Consider the following 21,945-nt stretch of genomic DNA (forward strand, 5'->3'; position numbering starts at 1 on the left):
CCATATCTCCACCATCGTTGTTGCGGCCGTTATAGAAACATCGCAAGGAGAAGCCTTGTTCGTTTGCGTGTGTTCTCAGAGCCGTTCAGATGGTGATAAATGGAAATAAGGTCGATCCTCTCTGCGCCCTGACCTAATGCTGCCCCTGCCGCACATTTAATTCTCTAACCTGGGGACGAAGGATGCTCTTTGAAGTAACGGACGAAATGAAGTCGAGATCCTTTCAGTGGACAACAGCAAGAAACCCGAAAAACTACCAAGAAATATGTGGGTATCAATCACCGCTCTCCTCCAGTGAACAGTTCACCTTGTTCGACTTCAAAAAAATCATTCCAACAACAATGGGGTTCTGAAAATGACACCTGCAAAACCCAGTTCGCAGTGGGGGTTTTCAGCGGACCGCCCCGCTAAACTCTCCATATCGGCTGGAAAGCTTCTATGCCCAAGCAGAGAGACGGACCAATGGCAAGAGCCTTCAAGTTCCCGAAATAGAAATGTTTTCAATGCAAGACAGACGGTCCCTGACGGCGCGAATCCATGGCACAAAAAAACCATTCATCGGGCTTCCAAGACTGTCAAAGCAACCTTATTTTGCGACAGAGGACGGCATTGTTTGTTAAGTCACGCGAAGCGCATTGATCTGATTGATATTGGTGCTAAGCCAAGGATGCAAAAGGATTCGATCCAGTGTTACACGCCATCAAGGGCCCGTAGTGCTAGCCTGAACACTGCTCGGTATGAGATTACTGTACATTTCTGGAGGTTTTGTGGTTCAAGTATGTCTTTCGAGGAGCTTACTTGTTTTCTTGCGAGATCGACACGGGAAACTCGTGCCGAGTATTATGTAGGCAGACTGATATTGGAACTATCTGCCCAAGGATAAGTACATTGCTCAGTACTTGAACTGTCCCACCTTGTTCGCTCCTGACAGACACAAACCAAATGCAGCTCTTGTTCGCCACCTTTTCATCTTTATCTGGATAGAGAAGACGTTGTAAGTCGAGATATATTGCCTGAAAACTGAAATGACGAGATGCCACCACTGTCTCGTGCCTTTTGGCTTTTCCAATGTTTTCGTGCATGCGCGCCGCAAAAAGCTTTCACCAGCAATTGGCCTCTACTCAAAGCCCGACCCTGACAGATATGAACTCAGAGCTTCTGTTGTCCATATACTTTCCGTGCTCGCACCTATCCTGTTCGCCTACACATGATAGTCCCCGTTTTCGACACCCCATCTCTTCATTCTTGAAGCGCTTTGTACTGCAGTCGTTCCGAGGGCGAGATCGAGGTCGCTAACACCGACGGCTGCACATTTCGGAATTCAGCACTACTCACTCATGAGCACGCTGTCGCGACTGTGTGGGATAGCTGGGTGGTCAATGCCGCCTTGCAGATCTCGTCACATTCTGCCCACACTGGAAGCGACATCAAATGGGCACAAAATGCCTTCCTCTCACATCCACCCAAATACAGTTCATCAATAGCCATTGGCTGCTCAAAATTAAGATACGTGTGATCCCTACGTGGTCTTGCTGGGTATTTAATCCTTCACTACGCTAAACCGACTATAACTCCGCAGTTTTGCGCCAAATTTCCACAGGAGCAAAGGCGCCGGCACTCCGATTACCACCGCGACGAGCACAAGCACCATACCTCCCCATCCATAACCTAGTGCACCAAAAAGCGACGGTGCGAATAGAGGAAAAGCAAATGCGCCTAGCGATCGAAGAAAGCAGCACGCCGCCGAAGCAGACGCCGTATAGTGGCTGTAGCAGTCCGCGATATATGCTCCGATGCATTGGTACGAAATCATACTACTGCCAGCCATGATGGCTACGCCAAGCTATGGGATCATTAGTCTAGCTCTGTAAGCAAAGTAGAGGTTAGGGGTGTTGACTTACATTGGGCAAAATGAAGTGCGCCTTGTATTGGGCCGTCCATGCGAAGAGCGCAATGCCACAGGGAGTTATGATAGCGGCGGGTATCATCAAAGGAATGCGAAACTCCGGAAGACCTGGATCTCCTTCTGCGATACCGTGCCTCCTCTTTTGTCTCGCATAAACCCAGTCGGTGAGCGGGCCGCAGATGTTGACACCGATCAGGGAACCCACTGCAAGGGAAATATAGTTGAGCGACGCTGTGCCCTTGCTCTCGCCATAGCTCTTCGTCCATAGATTTGGGTAGTCGGAGATGATCAGATACATCATACCGTAGTTGAATGCTTGGTAGAGAGCGAGGGCCTGGATGATTGGTTGTGTTCCGAGCATTACCCAGGGTCGGGAAAGTGAGACCTTGAGCAATGCAGGGAGTGTTCGATGTTGCATCTCGAACTCGGTTTGGTAAGATGGGTCGCCGGTGCTCGCACGAAGCGCTCTTGCCTTGAGGCCAAGTATACGTGGAGCATATGTTTCACTCAAGAAGAAGAATGCGAGAATTTGGATGACGATATTGAATATCACAATGGACCAGAAAGTCCATCGCCAGTTCGCATATTGAGCAATGTATCCTCCGGCTTGCAAAGGTTAGCATGCCTCCTGTGTTTGAACAGATCTGGACTCACCGATAGGTCCAATAGCCGGGCCAAGTACTGGTGCAAGTTGATATACAGCAAGTCCTTTTCCTCTCTCCTCAGATCGCCAGCAATCTGCCAATATTCCACTGCCCATCTGTTGAAGTCAGCTAAGAATGAATCGTGTCATACAGAAGAGAACCTACACCCATTGTCGCACTTCCACCAATGCCTGCGAGAAAGCGAAAGGCTAAGATCTGAGCTTCCGACTGTGCCCATCCGCAGAGTGCTGTCGAGAGTATGAACATGATGTTGCCAATCTTGATAATACGTGTGCGTCCCCATACCTCCGAACACGGGGAAAGTACAAAAGGTCCCAATGCATAAGTAAGGAGGAAGATGGACATAACCATGGGCAGAGCTGATGAGCCGTGAGGAATGTGGAGGTCGTTGCCGATATCATCAAGTGCGGGTGCCGCGATTGAGGAGGAAAGCGGTGAGAGGAAAGCAAAAGCAGAGACGATTAGGGATATCTGAGATGTTAGCACAACGTTACTTCCAAGAGCAAACTGACTAACCGTCCATTTTTCTCGCTTGCTCCAGTTCTTCGGGTTCGTAGGGTCGTCTGGGCCTTCCCATGTTACCTGTAGATAAGGTGAGTCTGCGTTCAAGACACGGCGAAATGATAGTTTAGTCATACCAGGATCGGATCAGGCTTCTTCTCTGCCGTATTTATGGACACTGATGAGGCACTTCTAGATGAGAGGAATAGGCCTTCACCAGGCCTCGAAGGATCGTTTGCCGTGACCTGCAACATTTGAGTTCCCTCGGCCTTTGATGCAGTTGGAGAGGGATCATGGTCAGTCGTGGTATTAGAGGGAGCGACCATTGCGAAGGGTGATGGGCGAGAAAAAGGACTCCTTATTCAGCGAGGAACAAGAACCTTAGGCTAGTGAATGTATTCCCTCTTGTCCGAACTCCAAGATCTACATTCTGAGAGTTCAATATTTCGGGTTCTACCTTAGAAGTTATATACCCAGTGGCGGAAGCTCTGAGTTGCATGTCTCAACAAGCCGCAAACATCGACCCCATTACAGAGACCAGCTCCCGGAAGGTGACAAGCACGTCGCACAAGCTGATTCGTTGCAATAAGAGCCGTTCAACTGACAGGGTCTACGAGGCCGTGAGGCTTGTCCTTAATCCGACAGTTTGGAAATAGCCTCCCCAGGTGGAGCTGCCGAGTGGAAAATTCCAAGCATGATTACCTAAAAACTTGACTCGATGCCAGCTGAAGTGAATACGCACGGGTCACGATCTGTTCTAGCCAGGTCAGCTACTCGGACAGTCACTAGTCTAGACTGTCGTGTCATTGTGAGGGAAAGTGACAACATCCACAGTGGCTTTCACAGGTAACATTGGTTGAGCGAGACGGGATCACATGATGACAGGAGGAATGTCGTCGAGTAGTTTACGGCCTTCTGGAGGAAATGCTCCAGTGGCACAGCTCGGGAAACATGCCGCCTTGACACATGAGGAACATTTTGCTGGCCAATGAACATTGGCCCTTTGGCGGGTGTATCGGTAACTCGACCATGTGCCATCGTCCAGCTCGTGGTGCAACGGAGATAAAGTAGGTTTCAATGGGGTCTACGGGGTCAGTGGGGTCAATGAATCCGGTGGTTTGGAAAATTATTCTAGAATTCCATGGTTGATCTCCCGTGGGACAGGCAAGAGAGTGGCTTGTTAAGCGCTGTTTCTGGGGTCGGCGGGGGCTTACCACAAGCAGCAATACATAGTAGGGCTGTGGAGGCGCTGGACGCCAAGATGCAGTAGCCAGCGTTTTAGAGGCTCCTAGCCCCTGACTTTGTCAACGCTACAGCGCCACGAAAACGGCACTTCATCTCTTTGGGCTTCAGCCGCGCCTAAACGAAAAGAAGCTGCCCCCAAACGGGAATTGGTCGTGTGCTCTTCCAGCTGAGCGTTATATGAGAAGCTGAAGCGGTCAATAGAGCATTAAAGCGTAGTCGCCGTCTCCGAGAGACAGACTTTCGCACAGAGGCAGTGCAATTACAGAAGCGGATCTATCTTGCCAGTAGTCTTATGTAGATGGAGACGGAAAAGCATCTCGCCATGGCTGCAGTAGCGAACACATTGTGTTTCGCAAACACGGGTGCGAGACAACAACACAATCATTAGGTGGTCCAACCACTATGAGCTAAAAACCGAGACGTTTCGGATACTACAACGACACTTTTTCGCTCAACAAGCCGGCCAAGTCCATGTATTGTTTTACATATATGAGTATGTCTTGTTGTTGCAAGTCTACAGTTGATATGATATCTTCCCAATTTTGCGGTGGAAAGTTTCTGGTTTTGTTTTGTTTTGTTTTGTTAGTGCTGCCCCAATCTCGCGTAACGCTTTAGCGTATGAATATTTGAAGAGGAACTGCCGTTGGGCTGAAAATCCTTGGAACCCCACTAACTTAATGCCGCCAGTAGAGTAGCTCAGGGGTCGGGTAGTGCCAGATCCCAACCATAAACTGAGCATTTTAAACCAAGCATTACCGCCACAAATGTCGTGATCTTGAGGCATCAATACATAACTCGTAGTATATACACTCAGGAGTTAGTTACTACTTTTCTCCCAACCGTTGCTAGGACCCCAAAACTCCAGTTGAGTCGTCGTGGAGAGCTAAGGTATATATGTTAGAATGTTAGCGCCCAATGGCAACAATGGGATGGGACTTCCTTATTGGCGCTCATAAATAACATAGCTGACTGAGTAGGGCTGCCCGGAAAGAGTAGTTTGAACATAAGTTGGCCATCAAAGAACCGGCTCTCTTGATCGATCGACTTGGAGTAGTTCACTGAGCTTGCTTAGGGCCAATCCGGATTTGAGGTTGCAAGCACGAGCTCAGAATCCTAGACATATAGTTTGATCAATCTCTCGCACAACTTTGTGCCTACTTCTGGAACATATCCGTATTATATAATGCAATCAAATGGTGTTAATTATCTCAATAAAAGCTGCCTTCTTCTGAGCTCGTGAGCATCCTTTTCCACCCGGTCCACTCCTCGTCCTCGGGCTCGTCGTCATCGCGACGTCGTTTGTAAGAACTCGGTGGTGGTGCTGGCTCAGCTACATGCATAGGCCCTATTCATATGACCATATTGAACGTCATGGAAAAGATAGGATGAGATTTCGGCTTATAACCCTCGAAAATGAAACTTATCAGCCTGATCTGTCGAGTCAATCCATCGAGATACCTTTTGCATGTGGCTATAACTCCTAACAACCGGATTAGTCACAACATGGCCATCCCAGATGACACTTTCCGAGGTGAGATTTCGATAGTACGCGGTTCATATGGGTCCTTACGTTGACTTTCAAATTCCTGGAACATCTTGCCGCGCTGTGGCACGTTGATGATTTCTCTCCCACCCAGCCACCTGAGCGTTGCAGTGTCCCCGCCCGCGTCACTGTAATCATCAAGTTTCATTTTGCCGCCGCGCATCCTAGTCAGTCTGCGGGAGCCGTCGTCAGAAGTTTTCGTCGTAAAAAATGGCATTAGAGCAATTTTCTCAAGTGACACAAAATATAGCCTTACCGAATCGAGGTCGGTGAACCTTGGTCATCGAAAATCCTAGAGCTCACCTAGTCGCACTAACCTACCCATCGCCCTATAAAGTCTGGCGGCCCACTTAGACCTAGGCCATAGGAGTCCCTTATCATATGAGGAGATACATATGAACATGATCAAGGTTTTACAACTTGTTTAAACCTCGATCTTTACACATATCATTGTGAAAGTACGGAGATGCGTACAAGAAATACACCCATGGTGGTATGGTAAGCAATGGCGACGTAACGGTTGACCCCCGGTACACTCTCTTTTGCATCGTCGACTACCATAGTGCTTTTACATGGCCATTCTACAAACCTGTAAAAATTAAGCAGTATCCTTAGTTTTACATAATTCTTGTCTAGAAGAACTGCGGCATAGTTATGAGTCCACAAAAGTTCTCATCAACTCCAAAATGCTACGATTATTGTAGTAACTTAGACACTATTCTCAGTATTTATGTTGTACATTTGACCAAATCAGAAGCACGCTCAGGTACCGCGTAGAGAGTAGAAATTAAACGCCCACAAGCCTGGAAAGGTAGGACAGATGCATCAACAACGCTAACGCTGGCCGTACATAAATTTCAAGGGTGGCATCAACTACACCACTGTTACTTTAAGACATTATAAAATCAGTGCCGACATGGTGCTAGTTCGTGAGGTAAGTATCTTCGACCTATTTTACCCTAGCGTCATCGTTATCCGACAATGGTACGGCCTCGAGACCAGGATTCGTCTCCGAGACAACCGGGGCTGCGTATGGATCTGTACTGTACAAATTGCGAATCAAGCAAACTGTGTCGACCTGCTCCTGCATGTCCTAATCTAGCATGAAGGAGTTAGGGTTTATTGTTGTGTTTCAGCCGTGCTAGAGTATTAATATGTATATTACCGCGGGAGAGGGGCAGAAGAGCCCAGTGTTCGTTATCCCAGATACCATTAGCCTAGTGGACGAGAATTTCAGCCAAAGCAACTTCGGGTTCGGAAATTGAGGTCGTGTTGTACTTTGAACAAGTCTAGAAGGACCATCTAGGATGTCACATTATTGTTGACGCTAGCTACCTGAGCAGCGTAGGATGTGAGAGAGGTTTTGAGCTGGGCGGCGACATTGCCAGTCTCATCACCGAAGCTTTGCGGTGCTGAAGGATAAGCCATCTAAGTTGTTTGTCAGTAAGCAAGAAGTTATTGGCTGCAAACTTTATTCATTTGAACTTGCAAATTTTCTCCAACAGTAGGCACATCGACTATGGTGTCAATACCATATTGGAATAGAATGTGCGGATTGGCGACGCTGGAAAGCTCTAAGAGGAGGAGATACCATGGAACCCGGGCATAGAATAAGCTCCTTCCTGGCTATCATGATTTAAGTACTGCCGACGCTGTAATTAGATTCGACACCATCCGCATTGGGTTCACGGTTGCTGGTGGTAGGCTTGCAGGAAGTGGTTCGCTCGAGTATTCCGGAGGAATTTCAGGTTGGGGTACGTCCGATACGGGAAATAGTATACCCGAGCAGCATCCTCGTGCATAGAGAGCTCTTCATCAACCATCGATGGGTAAATGGCGTATCCAACCATGCTGACATTATTGACATGAGCGTTCCATGGCGCACCCATATTACGAAACGTTGTGTTAATCGCGGCCGCCAGTGAAATGTTGATCTGATGACAGGTCCGACCCGGTTTCCCAGGACCTTCAAAGCCGTGACATTCCATCCTATAAGTCAAGGAACTTGCCCTAGCCCACTAAGATGAAGGGACATGAACTTACTCGCTCTTGCGGTAAGGGGGAATTGGTTGTCTCAGTTGCAGCCCTCGTTACCAATTAGCTCCCAAGCATCAATTTGAGGGATTTTGGTTCTGATGTAGTTCATACCTTGTTATTGTTAGCCGCTCCTATTCTTTCGCAGCTAATGACATGATCTTACCATTGATTGTAGTACTATCGTCCAATGCTTTACTAGCACTAAGGGTGTCAGAGCTTATCCGGTACCGGACTGCTATTGGGTATATAAGGGCTGTAACCTCCATATATGATAGATAGTAGGGCTCAGCGCGTCAATACTAGCACCCTATCACCCTAGCACTCCCTTGCAACACTATCGTCTGACAGTATAGTACCCGTGTAATATTGCTGGTCTTGGAAAGGATCTCCAGCTTCCGTCAGCACTAGAAATCGAGTAGTTATTTTGAAGCCATTTGTTGCATCCGACTCGGCGCATGAGAGCACTATCAAACAACACTCTAAATATGCTCAAAATGCTCATATCACCGTGCAACGAAGGTGTCGAAGTGCGGCAATATCTATACCAAGCAAGATAAGCCGCTACTAGCCGTGTTATCAATCATATATCATACACACTCCTCTTATAAACAAGCCGTCAGGTATAAGCGGTTTCCTATAAATCAACTCTGTTGGCTCTTCTCGCTATGGTCACTGGGATTTACATAGGATTGCAAAGAAAAATCGAGTCCATTGAAACCAAATACGCTGCTCTGCTATCATACATACACTCGAACAATTTACCGCATTCCACATCATCGTCCGGAAAGATAATCTTCACCGGATCCCCGAGACCGTCAAATGGACAAAAGGGACATCAGTAAAGTACCGAATTTACTCGAGCTGAGATTCCGGAATCTCCTCGCGCTTTCCAAATGTGATCAGATGGTCTCGCTTGTGTTCGATCTGCGTCAGCTTTCCGAACGCTATTCCGGCAGGAGAGTCGCGCTTGATAGAGTATTTGAACCTCCCCTCCTCCAAAGAGATAGTATCGGGCCTAACCCTCTTGACCGGGCCATCATCCTTCTCCTCCACGTCGCGCTTCGAGCCCGGCTCAATGACAATAAAGACTTTGGCTCCCTCGATCTCCTTGTCCTTGTAGCTGACGCAGTCTCCGCCAGTCCTCTGCGCCACGTCAAAGCCGCCGCAGTCGTCCTCCTTGTAGAGCTTAAGATTGTCGGTGGTCTTGCCGCCGCCAACCTCCTCGAACTTGCCCGACTTGAATTTCTCTCCGTCGTCATTGCAGCAGACCTTCTCTGCAATGTTTGTGCATTCGTGGGCGACCTTAAATAGGCAGTTTCGGTGCTCATAAAGCTTGATGTTGTAGTTCGCCATAGCGCCGCCTGAGATCAGGGCGGAGAGTAGAAGAGCGTTGAAATGCATTTTGAAAGAACTGATTTGAGGATGAGAAATGGGTTGATTGTTTACGGTCTGAAGTGTATGAGAGGGTGTGTTTGTGCTATGCGAAGACTGTGCTGGGTGAATTGTCGGTTTCAAATCTGAATACTCAGGAAATATGTGGCTCTTATACTTCTGGATGGACTGAATTCATTGCTTATATCTTCGGTTTTTGAAGCATCTCCATAAAACATAAATAGCACTTCACTTTTACTTCGTGATGTCAGTTGCTACATAATGCTCAACGCCGTAAATTCTCAGTTTCTCCCCGAACACAACCTTGATTGTGAGTACCAGCAACTATTCAAAGTCACAGCAGATCGATTTATTGTCAACTATGTGACGTCAACTTGTTTGGTTTCCTATAAATAGTATTGGCGTGGTTTGCTTCTCCAGTAGGGCGCATGCTTTACCCTATAAGCCCTAAAGCTTACTATGTACGAAGGTTGCTACCAGGAGTCTGCGCTCGGCAAGACTTCTGGTACGTACTATAATAGCCGTTTGACGGATTGCAAAAAGTCAATCTCAACGGCGTGCAAAAGTACCCGCTAAATGCAAATCTTCATAACGTCTTTGCCTTGTAGTTTTGGTGCTCAGAAGTAAGCGGTTTGGTTTCAGTGGTCATTTAGGGGATTTATCGCCTAAATCACTGAAGAGGATACCCCTACAGCTGAGAACAAACCAACAGCAGTCAACATACGAAATGGAAAGAGTTTTAGTCTTAGCGAGAGAAGATTCTTTGTAGCGACTTCCGAACTAATCAACTAAGGTTAGCCAACGATGTTCTTCTTCCAATTCTTTCTCAGGAAAGTGCTTGTGTGCACTGCCGTGAATCCTTTGCTGTTTATTCCTGCAGTTGCCAAGGAGCCGCAGTACCTAACCTTAGTATGTTAGCAACACCCAACAGGATTCGTTGTTACGGATCATAATCCGCTGTTCCTTTCATCCTCTTGATTGAAGCGCCTCTAGCATTCCTATGATGTTGTGTAGAGTAATTCCAAAAATGTGTTCAGCAGTGTAAAGTTCTCTAGATTAAGAAATCAAGGGTGTGCGGCCCCGTTAAAATCATGGACAACCCCTAACCTAGTGGGTCGCGCTGGCTATGTCAACGGTGTGCCATTGTACTATGTAGGTTAGGCATGCAGATTCCATTGAAAATCCCTGCAGGCCGAATCTTCCTTTCGAGGGTCACGTATTCAAGACACTCAGTGTAAAGTGACCTAACTTATGTATTTCGTACCTTTCTCCACAGGGCTGAAGCCTCCAGTCGGCTGTGTCGCCGAGATGGAACGCCAAGCAGACAGACATACATAGTACACGCATGCCGCTCCACATCACATGAGGCAATATCGCTATTTTCGTTCAGCTTGGCATAAGGCTGTATTACTACAGACGTCATTGGTGAGATCGATTAGCTGATCGCTACGTCGCCTGACGTAAGGTCGTGCTTAGGCCACTAAGAGGCTGTGTTTATAGGCTGGGTCCATCAAGCCACCTAGTCATCCTATTCTCAACCACGTCCATCACCCAACAAAAGTCGCATAATCACTTGATGACTGACTTCTTTTTTTCATCAAACCATAACTCATTCTTTGAGAATTATTCTCCCATCTGTCGGATAATCATCTTAGATTTACCCTCACCTCTTCTCGTCCACAAGTATCTTCGCACACATTCTCCAAATAGTAATCATCCCATGGGCCAATTGCAAACAAAGATGCCGGGCAATAAAGAATCAATCATATCTTCTCAGGGCCCAGAGCCGCAGAAGTGGCCATACTACAAGATCCACGACAAAGAAGCCATACTTTCAGACAGGCAGGGGAGCTTCAAGGTGCACACAATCCTAATCGACTCAGATGAAGGCCGGGCGTACGAAAAACTTACGACCGATGCTGAACGTCTAGACTATATGCGTAAGCATTCCGTCGACAGCTGGTGGGTAGTCCAGGCAGATACTGTTTCTTTCGAGGATAACGTGGCTGGGAAGAGATACGAGATCAAGAAGAACTCAGATGAGTACAAGGGACTGAAGAAACTGCTCAAGAAAGACGGAAGCACTCCGGATCCAGGAACAAAAGAGTGGGATAAGATGGTTCGGTACTATAAAGAGCATGCCACGACCATAGCAGATGTACCAGTCAATACCAGTGATAGCTGCGCGATTCATAAATGAGTAGGTAATAGAACCATCATAACAAGAGCGCTCAGTCTATAAAGTGTCTTCTTGGGCTATAGCTATCCCAAAAATGATGCGTTTCGACCTCACACAGGCTTTAGGCATAGTACGCTACACGAGAGAGGCTCTAACTTTGCCTGAAAACGCGAAGACGCCAACTGGATCTGATGGGCCGAGAGTAATTGAGGACTATGCTAACATTGGCCCGAACAAGAGCTTGGATGATTACATCACCGCGAACGAGCTCTGTGGGATTAGAAGAAAAACGCTAGATTGGATATACCAAAACGAAGAGATGCATCCAGTTCTTTCCCGCTCGGGACCCAAGACAGAAACGGCCAAGTAGCTGGTTCTAGAACCCCAGGAAGAAGGAACTGATGTTTATTCACTTCATGCGACATTACCGATAGCGAAGCTTTGGAAACCATAATATAGTATGCGCAGCAGAACATGCCGCCCATTAGGGGATGCATTGAATCATCCATGTTTGTCTAGGCAAGGGTCATATTGTGGCACCTGCATTCACAATCGTGAGCGAGCTGAAACTTTGCCTCCGTAGAACCGAGCCTTCCGGCGACTACTTCCTCGATGAATCCAGTCCTCCATCGATTCAAAAATCCAAAGGAACCTGGAGCCTGAACCACGCGATTTCAGATGGGCTTGACTTCTTTGTTCTGTTGTCCTCATTCGCTGGCGTCTCTGGTGCCAGCTCGCAAGAAAACTACACTGCCGAGAGCGGTTTCCTAGGCGCCTTAGCACGCTACCAACACTCGCGCAGTCACGCTGCATCTGGACGACCTCTAGCTCGTGGAGAGCATCGAGTAAGTTGCCAAGCGGATCGATGTCGCGCAGACTTTGGCCACGACCCCGAAGGAGCAGAAGTACATAACGGAGCTCAATCTGTATTTCATGCTGCGCTACGCATGCAGGCCACTCTACGCAGATAAATCTTCATATGCGTGGGACACGCAACTTATCGACGACATGACGATATCAGCATTCATGCGGCGGGCGGGCATCGTCCAGGACTATAACTGGATGCAGAGCCCTAGTTCTGCCACTTGGACCAGATAGATGAAGGTACCACAATCGCTTCCACGACCAAACAGGCCAACTCCGCCAGGTCCCAGCTCATATTGGCCGCGTCGATCGAGGAGGCTGCAGAGACTATTGCGTCATTACTTGCCAAACGCCTCGCGCGGTCTCTGAGCATCCCCGTCAAAAATATCAATACCAAGAGGCCCCTTTCCACCTTTGTCGTGTTTTGATGGCTGCTGTGAAGTTAATCCATTCGCTCTCTACTAGAATTGGAACCGAGATCTCAGTGGTATTGATTCTCAAGAGCATTTCGATTGCAGAGTTGGCTATGGTTGCGGCAGAAACGAGCGACTATCTCGTAAATAAGGGCTCCTCGTAAAGTGTACACATACACACACGCGCGCGCGCGCGCACGCACCTCTACTTGAGATGGTTTCTTTATGTTGAGATTGGCGCGACTTAAGTAATGCGCAGTTCGCTCTTGATTAAAAGAAACGATTGGGAGCTAGAAGGTAGTTCTGCCCCCCTTTGGTTATGAAGGACTGACTATTTTTGCTGTGCATGGCAGTCTTACATTAATTGGCTCATCTGGTAAGAATAGCGGTGGCATCGGAACTGGATCCGGGCAGTTTGCGGCATTGGCGGTACAGCTTCGCCGGTTGCGTTGTTGTTAAGTGGCCAAAGGGGTAACAAACCGTGCGACATATACGACATCCAGAATTGCTAATGTGTGGTCAGTGAGAACAGGGAAACTCGAATATCTTCCGGGATTCAGAGCCTCCCGTAGATGCCGCTCCTCGGAAACCGTTGCCGCGTGCAATAATTGCACTGTTTCAATAGTAACTTTATGAGCTTCCAGTAGGACTCAAATCGCAGGTTAGTATGCTCAAGATAGTTAGTTCATTGCGACGTGTCGCACAGAAAAGTTGTGGCACTACCCTACACTTCTCTCATTTTGATATGCTATCTAGATCATTATGAGTCTAAGACCCACTTGGAAAGTTTGTTAGCATACTAAACCTTGAGCTCACCGTTGCGAGCTCATGAGGTAGGGAACAACAAGACGTCTTTGCTAAGTAGTATCATTTCAACGAAAGCAACACTAAAATATAGATATTGAGAAGCACTGAAAAGAAAGATTCTGCTGTTCGAAAAGAAAAAGCCGATGTCACAAATCATGTAGTTACAAGACTTCCTCGTCATTGAACAAGTATTCCGAAATCTGCGGCTTAAAATACGAGACCACCCTGAGTGTTCCATCAGGTCGGAGCGAACATCCAACATATGTTTGCACTCCGGGTTTTTCTCTCATGGACTTGGGAGACCTACAGCAATCGATTTTAGAGTTCCCCTTTTCAATTGACACAAATTCACAATAAGAAACACTTACAAGAGTGTGCCCATAGCCGTTACATAATCATCCATATATCTACCCAATTGAAGAGACTGGAAATATTGTTTCAAAGCCTGCATTACTGCCTCATCATTCTTTGAGTAATGTCGGACGGGCATGTAAATCTTGGTGACAGGGAAACGGTCTTCAAGCTTAAACTCGACGTTGTATAGTATCCCAGCTGTACGGTGGTCGACTTTAGCCAGCGGTTGATCTGGCCGATCGTCGGCTCCGAAGAGGGCTTTCCAGAGCCGATGTAGGTCCTGGAGTCCTTGGCCTAAGCTCGTGTTTTTAATCCGACCTCCGAGTGTCATTATATCGATAACTGAATTGAAGGTTGTCTCGCGACACCGGAAATAGAGTTTAAGTCGAGATTCTAGCGGATCAACCAGATCGATAGCCATCATCTCATGTTCCAAACCATTGCCGACCGAAGAAGAGCAAAAGTCGAGGAAGATAGCACCAGCCTTGAGGTTTTCTCCCGTGACGTAAGGAGCTGTTTGAATTGCTTCAAAAGTCACATCTAGGTTGGATTGCCGGGACGCTTTTGCTTTGTTCTTTGAAAAGAAGTATGCTTTGCCTGTGATTTCCGTTATCGATAAGTCGAACGCGTAGAAGATAGAGGAATTATGGTCGTTCCCACCATCCACTAACGTCGATGCTTCATAGTTGCCGCTATTGAAGAAGTCTCTGAAATGATGAAGCCAGTCAAGTCTAATACCTGGTAGGGAGAGGAGTAATTGATCTTGGAAGTCCGAAAAAACAGCTAAGTTATTGGGATCGTGTAAAGTGCCTGCGTGTAGTCCGATAGGTTCTACGGAATATCGTATGGTCGGTGGGCTATCATTCGTGCCCCAGTCCCAGCTCAGCTCGATAGGAGTGCCGTCATCGGTCATGAAGCTCGGCCATAGTGTTTCTGCTCTTAGTGATTCTCTAGAGACACCAAGATTCGGAGCCACGACTTGTGCAAAGAACTTCAAGTCTCGATATTGTGTGTCTCGAGGATATTTGGCGTTGTGTAGGAGAACGGCAAGAAATTTTCCAGTATGTCGAGCCCACCAGTATCTATGGTGTACGCTTTCCAGATTCCTCAGCTCAGAGTCCACTCGTTGCCAAGCCGAAAGCTCGTCAGGGTAGCAAAGGTGGTGAGCAATATTCGCTTCATACTTTCGTACTTCATTATTTTCAGGTGCGGCAGGGATTCCCATCAACGAGAACTTTTGGCCGAAACCCTCTTCGTAAAGCACTTGAACCATAATGTTTGATTTGATACGGCCCCAATAGAAGAGTTTAAAGTCTTGAGTATCAAGGGATTAAATTGATATCACACTCGGTCTGAAAATTTTTCCCAACTCGCAAGAAAATCCGGATCTCGAAAACTATCAGCATCAATTAACTGCCACCAATCAAGATATTTGAAATGTGTATGAGATCGAAGTATGTTCTCCTAACCTACGAATGCCCAATTGACACCGTCTGATAGACTGTGTATAGTCAATTGGATGTCTTGAGGTCCCAACTAGGTGTTTGTATTGCCCTATTATTCTTTGTCATAGCCAGCCTTTCTGAAAATAATGTTATGAAGGTGAGGGGGTGAATTTGAGGGTATTTAATGCATGTGGCTTCACTCAATGTCAGCTGACATGTACCAAATACAGAATGTGATGATGTTCCTGCATGCCAAAGACGTTCCAAGGTTTTGTTGTCACCCAGCTCCATAAAAGTCTCACAACTGTTATCATTATCCAATAATTTGAGGTTTACCATCTTGGCATGCATAAAGGATGCCGGAGAACCCGAGGCTTTGTTGAAATCCAGATTACTTCTAGCGTCCAACCACCGGTCGCTGCCATACACTCCTCGTATGTACCTGAGATGCACCGGTACCCGCCCCCGCATGATTCGAAACAATTGCTTTTAATGTTCTATGTAAGCCTTTTCCCGGCGTTGGATTGCTAGAAACTACGTTGTTGTGTATACTCGCTATCATTGGCATGGCCATGTATTCAATAACATGTGTGTTCACATTTCATGATCCACGCGCTACAATACTTAGCTAGCTCACACATAATGTGGTCTAGACTCTAGAGAAAGGTTTGCCCTGCGCCGTAAAAACGGGACGAAGTTATGAGGATTAGATTGATTGATTAGTCAGTTAAGTATCAGTGGGTCAGCTATTTGTGCGGTAGCATACTTGTTATATACATGATAGGTGGATAGGAAGCTTGAAATGTAGGTAGCCGGGACTTTATTTCAACATACGCATCTTACAAATTCGCGTTCATAAGTTAATAATGATATCTTACCTTAAAACAATCTATAATTACCTACAAGGCCATAAAGGACTAGGAACCATGGAAGACAGTTCCGCAAATACACCGACGACGGCCCGGGTGTCTAGAAATTTAATTAATCCTAACGATGAAATTGACTAACCCGAGAAACTAATACAGACTACCGTTCAAGATTATCCCACGCGGCTGACGATACGTAACATCCGAAATACCCTATAAACCACAATTGCGTTAAGCAGTAACGTTTTCCAGGCTCCGGCGGTTAGATAAAGTTAACCCGAGTGGAAGACCAAATTCACTTGCTGAAATGACCTCCGACGGCCGTGTCGTATACAGGAAAGACTAAGTTAAGCTTCTCTACGCCGATCGAGAAGTTCTGGACCAGGAGATGATAAGTGGCGAAAGGGGTTTCGGAAACGTTACAGATTCTGCAGACCTATTCGAAGGGGCGCAGGCTCTTTACTAGGTCTAGACCCGCCTTGACATGTATAGTTAATTAAGCATTGGGTTTGGTCTAGATCACATGTCGATAGGCGAGATCTAGACTTGGTACGGAAGCTAAAGTCTATATGCCAATAATTTAGAAAATCAGTTCAAAACCACCTACGTTAGCGAGTTTTCGCTGTTGTCAAACCTTATAGCAACTATAGCAAATCTCTTATTAGAGATGGTATTTCGTACTATGATACTATGTAAGTCTAGGCGGCGGAATATATATACTACTAAAGAAGCAGTTTATATACACAAACAATGACGTCCAGAAGGATAATATCTGACGATAAGAAGCAGAATGAATTACTACAAGACAAGCAGATTATGGTATAGTTTGATTATTAACTGATAGTTGGCAATGGACTATCTGTACCAGGACTATAAATGATCTTGCTTCAGCTATATCTAATTTACCCAGTGTAGTGCATTTTTTGTTACTTATCCTTAAATCTGTTTTCGCATGAACTTCTCATCTGACGGAAGCAGTGGTGCTTCTGTCTACGTCGCTTTCTATAATGAACAGAAAGCCCATTCCCATGCTCATTGATCTGCAGGAGCAGCCAACAACGCGTGATCTAGGGTTTCAGCGCGCACCGCATGATTCCCAGGAGGGATTCAAGCCCCTCATGACCTCAGTTATTTCAATCTTGGACCGCATCCCTCACCGTTCAGTATCATTTAACTTATTGGGCAACATTATTGATTCGAAGTCTCCAGTGTATGCAGCAATGATCAATCCATTACATTCATATCTATTAGTCACTACCAGAAGCGGCTGGTACTTGATTCAAAGAGCTAGAGTCCGGCTCAGAGTAGAAGTACCAGCATGATGTCGCATGGACAGAGCCACGTCACCAATTACAATAAAGGCGATCGAAGAGAATGAACAATAGTCCTGCATGCAATAAATTATCTAAATATGAGGCCATCTCATAAACTTGGGGCGCGTTCAAACTCGTCCAGTTACTGATCATGTAGTCTGACAAAATAGAGATCACAATGTTGATATATGAGCCTATCAATCAAGCAGGTTAAGAGAAGTCGAAGCACACAGCAGCACTGTCAAGTGTGGTCTGATTCCACAGCGTCTTGTCAAGGTTCGAAATGCCACGTCGTGATTTCCACTAGTTCGCAGGCTATGAAATACGGAACGGTAAACTCGAAGTGCGTCGGAAATCAAATATATTCTGACTGAATTGCAACATAAAGGATATGAACATGTAGTATGAGAACATACGAGAAGAGAAATATGATACATCTGAAACAGTCCACCACTATACTAGTCACAGGGCTAGACCAGGACTCTAGCTCAGCTGGCTGACAATGGCCGTGTAGGCAGCCTTCTTGTTGTAGCCGCTGTCGAACAGCAGGGGCGAGGACGAAGCTCTCCAAGAGTCGGTGTCGCTCACACCCCAAACGGTGATGCCAACGCAAGCCTTGACGTTGAGGCAGGCGTTCACAACAGTGGTGTAGTCGCTAGCAGAGGCGCCAGCGATGTCCAGCTCGGTGATAGCGACTTCCGAGACACCGGTAGCAGCTAGAGCAGAGAGGGCACCAGCAACGCTGCTGGCTTGACCGGCCGACAAGTGAGTTTGAGAACCTGGTAGGTCAAAAGTTAGTATAGAGTTGCATGAATCTGTATAATATGCACTCACCAATGCCATCGATGGGTACGCCGGCTGCGATCCACTTCTTGACGTGGGCAACCATGCCGTTGGTGACCTTGCCATAAGTGGCGCTGTCGAGGTTATAGTCGTTGATGTAGAGTTTGGCAGTGGGATCAGCCTTGCGGGCTGCGTTGAATGCAATGGAGACAAAGTCCTCGCCGAGCACTTTGGAGAAGACAGAGCTGCGCAACGAGCCATCCTCGTTGAAGATCTCGTTGACGACATCCCAGGCCCTGATCTTGCCGGCGTAACGTCTGACGATAGTGCTTATGTGGTTCTCGATGACCGAAGTGAGCTCAGTTTTGTCGGTGATAGCACTGACCCAAGAGGGCAGTTGCGAATGCCACAGCAAGGTGTGGCCTCTGACGCTTAAGCCATTCTCGGTGGCATAATTGACAAGATAATCAGCACCGGTAAAGGAGAACTTTCCCTTCGAAGGCTCGGTAGCATCCCACTTCATGCTGTTCTCGGGGGTGACTTGTCCAAAGTCGGCCTTGACAATAGACGAGACTTGGGACTTGGATAGCGTGCCTTGATCGGCGGCGGTGCCAAAGTATGTTTTGCCCTTGGCGACGAACAAGGCATTAATGCTGTCGCTTGCAGCAGTAGAAACGTTGCCCTTGGAAGCGCTCGAAGTGCTGGCCGGAGTGCTGGCCGTAGTGGCGCATGGCGCAGCCAGTGCACCAAGAGGGAGCAAGAAGAGGCCGGCGGCAGAGAACTTCATTTTGAATGAATGTGGTGAATTTGGTCAGATGAGAATCAGAAGCGAATGGAACAGAAGAACAGAAATGAAGGTCACGGTGAAAATGGTATGCAACCGGTGCTGATGAACCACTATTGATTGTCTTGTCAAGGCATTATATACTCTATGGCCGCTTTCTGGTGAACGGCAATTCTTGGAGCGTGAGGCTTAGAACAGGGGATGCACGCGGAATGTTGCCATTGAGGCCGTATCCACTTTAGAAACTTAGGTTTAATATATTTCAGACCCAGAGTTGCACTTTAATCAAATTGCCAAGAGATTACAAGCAGCTGTCGGCCTTGGCTTTAAAGCGCTCTGGGTTAGCATGGATCTGCACGATCCAGCTCTAGCGCTGACCTTATTGCACATAGAAAATTTGCACAGCTGACAATAGCAGTCCAAATAGACAGCAAGCGTGGGGCAGGAGTTGAGCAAGGGGCCACACAGCCGTTTTCAGCCAACCAGAGCCCTTCAAACATGATTTTAAGGGTCCTCACAGGCTGGAACTATCCTGTGTTCTAGAAGGGGATCTTCCCCTCGATATAAGCCAATCAGCGTTCACCAATACCTTCGATTTCGAACCTTCTGCCAATGCACTTTCATTCCAATTGTGCCACAGTACTCGATGGGAGGCCCTCTCATGTCAATTCATCCGACAGAATTTATTTTTTTCTATCTTAATTGGGCCTTCCTTCGAGTTGGTAACTCGAGTTCTATTTCCCACCTTTGCTCAAGGACCCACGATTATTCGCTCATTTGCACCATAACCATACAAGATAGCATATTCCTCACGTCACTTGGGCGAGGAATATAATACAGAGGCACGTCAAAACTCACATTCAAGAGCAGGCACAAGCATTCGGAGTGGTCCGTAGTGCGCATTCGGGACTTTGCTGCCGGCCATTGCCACCGACCATATACGGCAAGCTCACATGGGAAAGCAACAACGAAGGTTTCAAGTAGAAATTGTTGTACACATGCTAGGCGCCGGTGGTTCCCATTTCGTCGGCCGAGAGGTGGATGGGTGGTGACTGGGCTTGGACGAAAACAGAAACGCTCATCACCCTACTACCGGCTTCATGTGGGGGCTTCACATATAAGCTTCGATAATTGTGGCGCTTATATCAAACTCCCATTTGATTGCTCATTACGTTTCTGTACCTAGAATCTTTCGATATTCGCTGTTTACAGACTGACAATTACTGCGCTTATGACACGAGAAGGACGGACGTCAGCAGCACTAATTACGCTGAACAATACCATATTAAATTGTGGCCCAAGTTCTGATCTCGTTAAGGACTACAAAAGTAGCACTTTTCTGTTTTTGGGCTTACTGTCAACGACGTTGAAAACAAAAACAACTGCATTTGTTGAGGTCATCAAATGATCAACAAATCGTTGATATATGGTTCTACGATCGTAGAACAAAGAATGGGAATGATCGCCAAATCGATCTTATTCAGCTATGGGAACCGTGTTATTCGCAAATTTGCTTTTCAATCATTCAGCCTGAAATTAGTTTTAGGCTAAATGCGAATTGAAGGATTAGGTAAGCCCCAAGGAACCCTAGGACATTCTATTTGTGTCGTGTTGTTGCCATCAAGCGAGAGGAAAATCTTTGACCAGGGTACTATAGCGTTGGATGATCAGGTTAGCGTTTTTCACGTTTCACTCTTATTCCTTGTGAATGATTTCCTTGGTCCACTTGAGTAATGGAGAATGCATGATGCTGCGATGGAGTATGGTTCTTGGGAGTCACCAGATGTTAGAGATTAAGATTAAGGTATCAGTTAGTTACACTTCAAGCTTACTGTAAAGCCATAGTGGGTTGGAGGTCCACGTTGTCGGTTGTGGTTGCAAAAAGGATTCGAAAGACCGCCAGGGATGGCATTAAAATGTGAGAGGACTGATTGCCTTCACGGTAATGTGACAGAGCGAACATAGAGTGCCATCGTCAAGTTGTGACCAAGGAATGACAAGGTCCTCCAATTATTCTATTTCGCCGAAGGCAAAATCATATGGGCTCTGTACGCCAAGGCTCTCTACTGTCGCCGAAACACCAACAGTGCCTTATTCAGTGCAAAACTGATTTAGTCAACCGGTAGCTTGCACAGGTTTATCGTCACGGTTGTATTTCATAGTCGAAAATTTTGCTTCTTTGCCGTAGATGATACCTGTGTAGCTCCCTACCGCTAATGCAGAGCTTTTACATTCCATGTCCAGAGACGAGATCCGCACACAGTACTGCTTTTTCTACCTTGGTTTGAACGATACACTTGTGCTCTATAACGTAATGCTTCGGACCTCAAGCTCATAGCAGCTAAACTTTAATTCGTGGAGCCGTCAGTTCTAGTTCTTCCTAGAATTCAAGACCCAAAGAGGATTCTGCTGTGGGGTTTGGTTAGGACCCTGGCAGCGCCTCCTAAAGTTCACCCTTTTGATTCAATCATTCCACTAATTTCGCCCCAACCAAACCGACACAGCATGTCTTTTCAGCATTAGCGTCGGCTTGGGCACTCTATCCGTCTTACAGTTCGACCACAAACCCGGTTGTAATGTACCACATGATCGAGGACTTAGGTTGTTACTCGCTAGCATGCACCCAAGGACGCACCTAGAAGACACCAGGAATACACTGTGACCAGCGGAGGCGGTTCCATGCTAACTCATTTACCAGAGATAGTAGGAGTACCACGCGTCCAAGAGCCGTACCCAACCAGTGAATATCCGTGCGCCAGGGCAGCCGACCCAGCCCAGCGGGACTGTGGCTAACTACTGGTGAAGTTCATGCCTGTGGAGCCGTTGGTCTGCTGTTCAGCACTCTCAA

The 21,945-nt window shown here is 46.9% G+C and overlaps 7 protein-coding genes across 7 annotated transcripts; 2 read left to right on the forward strand and 5 right to left on the reverse strand.

Annotated features, from left to right (window-relative positions):
• Positions 1-1,483: 1,483 nt before the first annotated feature.
• BKA67DRAFT_680836 (major facilitator superfamily transporter) lies at positions 1,484-3,670 on the reverse strand. The gene is made up of 6 exons (XM_046108906.1): positions 3,210-3,670; positions 3,088-3,153; positions 2,716-3,042; positions 2,561-2,666; positions 1,902-2,512; positions 1,484-1,843 (listed from the first exon to the last, which is right to left on the reverse strand). Exons 1-6 carry the CDS (start codon positions 3,396-3,398, stop codon positions 1,541-1,543), a joined length of 1,602 nt encoding a protein of 533 aa, XP_045956578.1. The 5' UTR covers positions 3,399-3,670; the 3' UTR covers positions 1,484-1,540.
• Positions 3,671-6,809: 3,139 nt separating this feature from the next.
• Positions 6,810-7,710, reverse strand: BKA67DRAFT_648174 (uncharacterized protein; the record flags this gene model as incomplete). The annotated part of the gene is made up of 3 exons (XM_046105979.1): positions 6,810-7,288; positions 7,331-7,486; positions 7,642-7,710. 3 exons carry the CDS (start codon positions 7,708-7,710, stop codon positions 7,163-7,165), a joined length of 351 nt encoding a protein of 116 aa, XP_045956579.1. The 3' UTR covers positions 6,810-7,162.
• A 1,039-nt stretch (positions 7,711-8,749) lies between these two features.
• BKA67DRAFT_661050 (uncharacterized protein) lies at positions 8,750-9,298 on the reverse strand (the record flags this gene model as incomplete). The annotated part of the gene is made up of 1 exon (XM_046107749.1): positions 8,750-9,298. The coding sequence occupies one exon, from the start codon at positions 9,296-9,298 to the stop codon at positions 8,750-8,752; it is 549 nt and encodes a 182-aa protein (XP_045956580.1).
• A 1,541-nt stretch (positions 9,299-10,839) lies between these two features.
• On the forward strand, positions 10,840-11,493 carry BKA67DRAFT_573538 (uncharacterized protein). The gene has a single exon (XM_046103361.1). The coding sequence runs from the start codon at positions 10,866-10,868 to the stop codon at positions 11,487-11,489; it is 624 nt and encodes a 207-aa protein (XP_045956581.1). The 5' UTR covers positions 10,840-10,865; the 3' UTR covers positions 11,490-11,493.
• A 69-nt stretch (positions 11,494-11,562) lies between these two features.
• BKA67DRAFT_538125 (uncharacterized protein) lies at positions 11,563-12,566 on the forward strand (the record flags this gene model as incomplete). Its single annotated transcript, XM_046100433.1, has 3 exons — positions 11,563-11,834; positions 12,052-12,313; positions 12,345-12,566. The coding sequence occupies 3 exons, from the start codon at positions 11,563-11,565 to the stop codon at positions 12,564-12,566; spliced, it is 756 nt and encodes a 251-aa protein (XP_045956582.1).
• A 1,133-nt stretch (positions 12,567-13,699) lies between these two features.
• BKA67DRAFT_680843 (tryptophan dimethylallyltransferase-domain-containing protein) lies at positions 13,700-15,435 on the reverse strand. Its single transcript, XM_046108907.1, has 2 exons — positions 13,921-15,435; positions 13,700-13,855 (listed from the first exon to the last, which is right to left on the reverse strand). Exons 1-2 carry the CDS (start codon positions 15,177-15,179, stop codon positions 13,714-13,716), a joined length of 1,401 nt encoding a protein of 466 aa, XP_045956583.1. The 5' UTR covers positions 15,180-15,435; the 3' UTR covers positions 13,700-13,713.
• A 2,578-nt stretch (positions 15,436-18,013) lies between these two features.
• BKA67DRAFT_593817 (endo-1,4-beta-xylanase C) lies at positions 18,014-19,100 on the reverse strand (the record flags this gene model as incomplete). The annotated part of the gene is made up of 2 exons (XM_046104980.1): positions 18,014-18,309; positions 18,365-19,100. The coding sequence occupies 2 exons, from the start codon at positions 19,098-19,100 to the stop codon at positions 18,014-18,016; spliced, it is 1,032 nt and encodes a 343-aa protein (XP_045956584.1).
• Between the last annotated feature and the right edge of the window lie 2,845 nt (positions 19,101-21,945).

The sequence above is a fragment of the Truncatella angustata genome (assembly GCF_020726525.1).
Source record: "Truncatella angustata strain MPI-SDFR-AT-0073 chromosome Unknown BKA67scaffold_6, whole genome shotgun sequence".
Lineage (NCBI taxonomy): Eukaryota > Fungi > Ascomycota > Sordariomycetes > Amphisphaeriales > Sporocadaceae > Truncatella > Truncatella angustata.

Excerpts from the sequence above, each read along its gene's own strand:
- BKA67DRAFT_680836 (XM_046108906.1), bottom strand. The coding sequence starts at position 3,398 with ATGGTCGCTCCCTCTAATACCACGACTGACCATGATCCCTCTCCAACT. Across the intron at positions 2,667-2,715 it reads GTGGAAGTGCGACAATGGGT|ATGGGCAGTGGAATATTGGC; the intron begins GTAGGTTCTCTT and ends TGACTTCAACAG. Across the intron at positions 1,844-1,901 it reads CGCACTTCATTTTGCCCAAT|CTTGGCGTAGCCATCATGGC; the intron begins GTAAGTCAACAC and ends ATGATCCCATAG.
- BKA67DRAFT_680843 (XM_046108907.1), bottom strand. The coding sequence starts at position 15,179 with ATGGTTCAAGTGCTTTACGAAGAGGGTTTCGGCCAAAAGTTCTCGTTG. Across the intron at positions 13,856-13,920 it reads ACGGCTATGGGCACACTCTT|GTCTCCCAAGTCCATGAGAG; the intron begins GTAAGTGTTTCT and ends CGATTGCTGTAG.
- BKA67DRAFT_573538 (XM_046103361.1), top strand. The coding sequence starts at position 10,866 with ATGACTGACTTCTTTTTTTCATCAAACCATAACTCATTCTTTGAGAAT.